This window comes from Pterocles gutturalis, unplaced genomic scaffold, assembly GCF_000699245.1.
Source record: "Pterocles gutturalis isolate BGI_N339 unplaced genomic scaffold, ASM69924v1 Scaffold53015, whole genome shotgun sequence".
NCBI lineage: Eukaryota > Metazoa > Chordata > Aves > Pterocliformes > Pteroclidae > Pterocles > Pterocles gutturalis.
Window position 1 is genome coordinate 1 of NW_010142883.1, and position 3,488 is coordinate 3,488.

The 3,488-nt window shown below is 47.4% G+C and overlaps 1 protein-coding gene across 1 annotated transcript; it reads right to left on the reverse strand.

Moving 5' to 3' along the window:
• Positions 1-240: 240 nt before the first annotated feature.
• IGBP1 (immunoglobulin (CD79A) binding protein 1) lies at positions 241-2,878 on the reverse strand (the record flags this gene model as incomplete). Its single annotated transcript, XM_010084505.1, has 3 exons — positions 241-326; positions 1,241-1,436; positions 2,567-2,878. Coding segments are annotated over 3 exons (594 nt in total), but the record flags the coding sequence as incomplete, so codon positions are not given.
• Between the last annotated feature and the right edge of the window lie 610 nt (positions 2,879-3,488).

Genomic DNA, 3,488 nt, shown 5'->3' on the forward strand with positions numbered 1-3,488 from the left:
AGTTTAGCCGCAAGGATACTGTGGGAGACCAAGACACTGCAGCATGCTGGTAATGGAAAAAATTAGAGAAAGTGGAAGAAATGCATTAGATGTCCCCCCACCCCCTGCCCAGATGCACAGCACGTGCCATCTTGATGTGACACACTGCCTGAAGGTAACGACTGGTTTTCTGTGTTTGAAAGAGTATCTTAGGCTTGACACTGCCTCATGCCATGTCTAAATAATCAGAAAGCAACATACTTAGCCTGAGCAGCATCCCGGGTAAGAATGAAAGGTTTCAATGGAGTCCTGACTGGCCGAGAAGTGCCGTGTGGTGGTGCCAAAGGCTGAAGATGCAAACAACAGTCACAAGATGATCATGAGAATCCCCTTTCTCTGCTTCCCACCCCAAACAAGTTACTAAAGGTCTTGTAGAAGAGAAATGCCTCTGCTGTCAGAGCAACATCCCAAGATGGACAATTCAGGCCTTAATCCAGTTTAAATCATCAACTCCATCTGTGAGCTTCTAACAAATCACTTCTCTTTGTGCCTTCGTTACACCCATTCTGATCAAAGCAGAAAGCTGACAGAGCTAAACCAGATCAGCTCAGATCAAAGCAGGAAATACAGCTTGTTCCACCCAAGGATCAAACGCTGTACATTCTGAAGCAAGCAGAGCTCGTCATTCTCAACATCACCCAGGGCACTGCAGAAGAGCAGAGTTCTGCAACGCCAGCAATGAACTGCACAAACCAGCTGTGCCAACCAACGTCAGCACGTTATAATTTCTTATTTCTAGACAGACATTTTAAGGGAGTAACAGAAAGCCCAGAAACACTATTCTGTGCAGGAATTGCAAGTCTGTGAGAAGCTTTCGGTATTCGGAAAGGGCATTTCTTTCTGTAACATCTGGACACTCTGTAGGCCAGAAGCACAGGTGTGAGAAAAATCATAAGGGTCTTATTTTAATTTACAATTGTAATCAGTTCTTTAGAGTTCAGGGTCTGGCAGAACCCAGCAAAGTGGAGAAAAGCCTTTGCAGGTAGCACCTAACAGTGACTAGCCAAAAACCAGACCACTGCCCATTTGGAATTAAACCAAACCCCACTGGCTTGTGCTGCGATTGAACTAAATTTCAATCGAGAATTCATGAAGCTCTGCTCCCTAATTCCTCTGAGGTTCAGTTACCCACAACAGTGTCTATCATCAGGTCTGACTATCCCCAGTCCTCAGGATGCGCAGTTCAAGAGAGATATCACACCTGTTTCACTGCGTCCCTGCTCCTCAGGATGACCATTTCTTGGTCAATACTCTCAATTTCCTCAAGGCTGGTGTTGATCCATTTCTGGATTTGTAGGATGTAAAATTCCCGTATCTGATCCTCATCAGCTTGCCCGCTCTCCACAAAGGTTCTCACAGAGGCCAACCTGTTCTCCAGTTCCTTCTTCTGCTTATATCTATCTCAAAGAGAACACAATGAGATCATTAAATAACCCTTCTCTGGTCCAGTCCAGACACAGTGTTTTCTAAAATAAACAATTTCCTATTTCTTGAAATTCAATCAAATGTAGTTACAGAGCTACCTCAGCACCACGATCTTTGCCTCCCATCTTCCCCCTCATTTCCACCTGTCAACTCAAATTTAGACATTACATTGGATCTTTACCACGCTAAGAGGTTTAACAGGATTTCATGTATTTAAAAAGAAAATTGTATACAAGAAGGGAGGTTCTGATGGTTTACTGTTGTAATTTAAGTAGCTCCTGTCTGTTAGAAACAGCTTTAAGAAGATAGTGTAAATTTAGAGGGGCCTCTCTCAATTACTTTTTTTTTTTCAATTATTTTTTTTTCTGCTGAGCTCCAGACTGCCCAGCCCTGTCCTGTCCTGCACGGAAGCAAAGCTCCATTCCTGTTTGTCTTTACACTCTGCAGTGGGAGAAGTTCTCTTCAGTTGGCCACTGCAATCCCAGACTGCTCCCCAGGATGCCGGATCGCACGCTCATTCAGAGAGCGAGGCTAAAGGCAGCAAGAATGAGACAGGTCTGGAGCCAAAGCGATGATACAGGCCTTCTTGGGAAAAGTTTGTTCATGCAGTCTATACATTTTACCTAAAGCAAACATAATTGCGGCATCTCACCCTGATCAAGTACTAACCTGCTCACGACAGAACTCACAACGCTGGCACCTCCCATTTGTCTTCAAGCAGGAGTCACGTTTCAGGCAAACAAGAGCCCTCAGTGAGAGGGGAGCTCACGCATAACCAAAGCCCTGCCTGCAGCTCCTCACAAGACCCTCTTGCACTCGGGACTCGATGTGTGGCTCTGAGCCTCCTGCCAAGCAGCCCGTGCTGAAAAGGCTTTGCTGTGCTGACCCCAAAGGCCCCGATGCATTCTGGTATCCCAAACCTACCCCTGCTAGGTTACTCGCTAGAATATAAGTACAATTTTTGTATTCATGCAATTTAAACAGCTCTCCAGCCCAGCTTTCCTGACAGTCCTTGTCTGTACAATCTCGCACAGCCTGAGGCTCTCCCCTTCTCTTAAACCGATTCCTGAAAGCCTTTACACACCGCAAAGCCAGAGCCTACCTCTCAATTTTGGCTTGCCTATTCGATGCCATGGCCACCAGGCTGGGCTGGGCGGCAGCAGGGCCCCCCAGGGATGGGGTCCCAGCATCTTCCTCTCCCGAGGGGCTGGCAGTGGCAGGGGGCAGGTGGAAGCTGCCCAGTCCGTAGCTCTTGCAGTGCTTAAGGAAGCGCCAGAAGTGGGCCCGGGCGGTCTCCAGGTGCTCCAGCCGCCTGCTCAGGTCGACTTGCTTCAGTGTCAGGGACCCCCGCAAGGCAGGCAGCAGCAGGTACTTCAGGTCGGCTGAGGCGATCTCCTCCAGCTCCTCGTTCTCGCTGCAAGGGGAGAGGCTGCTGTCTCAGAAGCAGAGCTCATCGCCCGGTGTGCAGTAAGCCAACACAACACAGAGCTGAGACATTGCTTATTGCACGTCTGCGCAGAGATGGGTGCTGGAGGTAATCCCACAAAGCTGCACACCCGGGTTCAGTCACGTTGTGTATTTATACAGTTCAACTGTTAGTGCCACATCCTTCTGACTACAGTTGGCTGGTTTTTATCTCTTCTTAACTGCAGTTGGTTAGTTCTTCTCCCGCTTTGATTTAACAACACAGTGTTCCTTAAATTTACTCTGCATGCTCGGGAGGTGGGGGTCAATTCAGGAGGGTTATCCCAACACTTGGAGGTGTGGGTTTTAGTATTTTAATTATATTAAAAAGAGGACAGGTCACTTTTGGACGGTGCTAATCACTAGCCTGTCTGACTACCCCAAACATACCGGTTATTTTCCAGGATGTTCCCATCCTGAAGGGTAAATCTAACAAACCTGAAGTAATTAAAAAGTTTTTTCTCAACAGTCCCAAGGACAGCCATCCTAATCTCCACAGCGAGCACACATTTATTATGTCAGCTCCTAATTTAACTCGACCAGCCAGGCCCTCCCCTTCC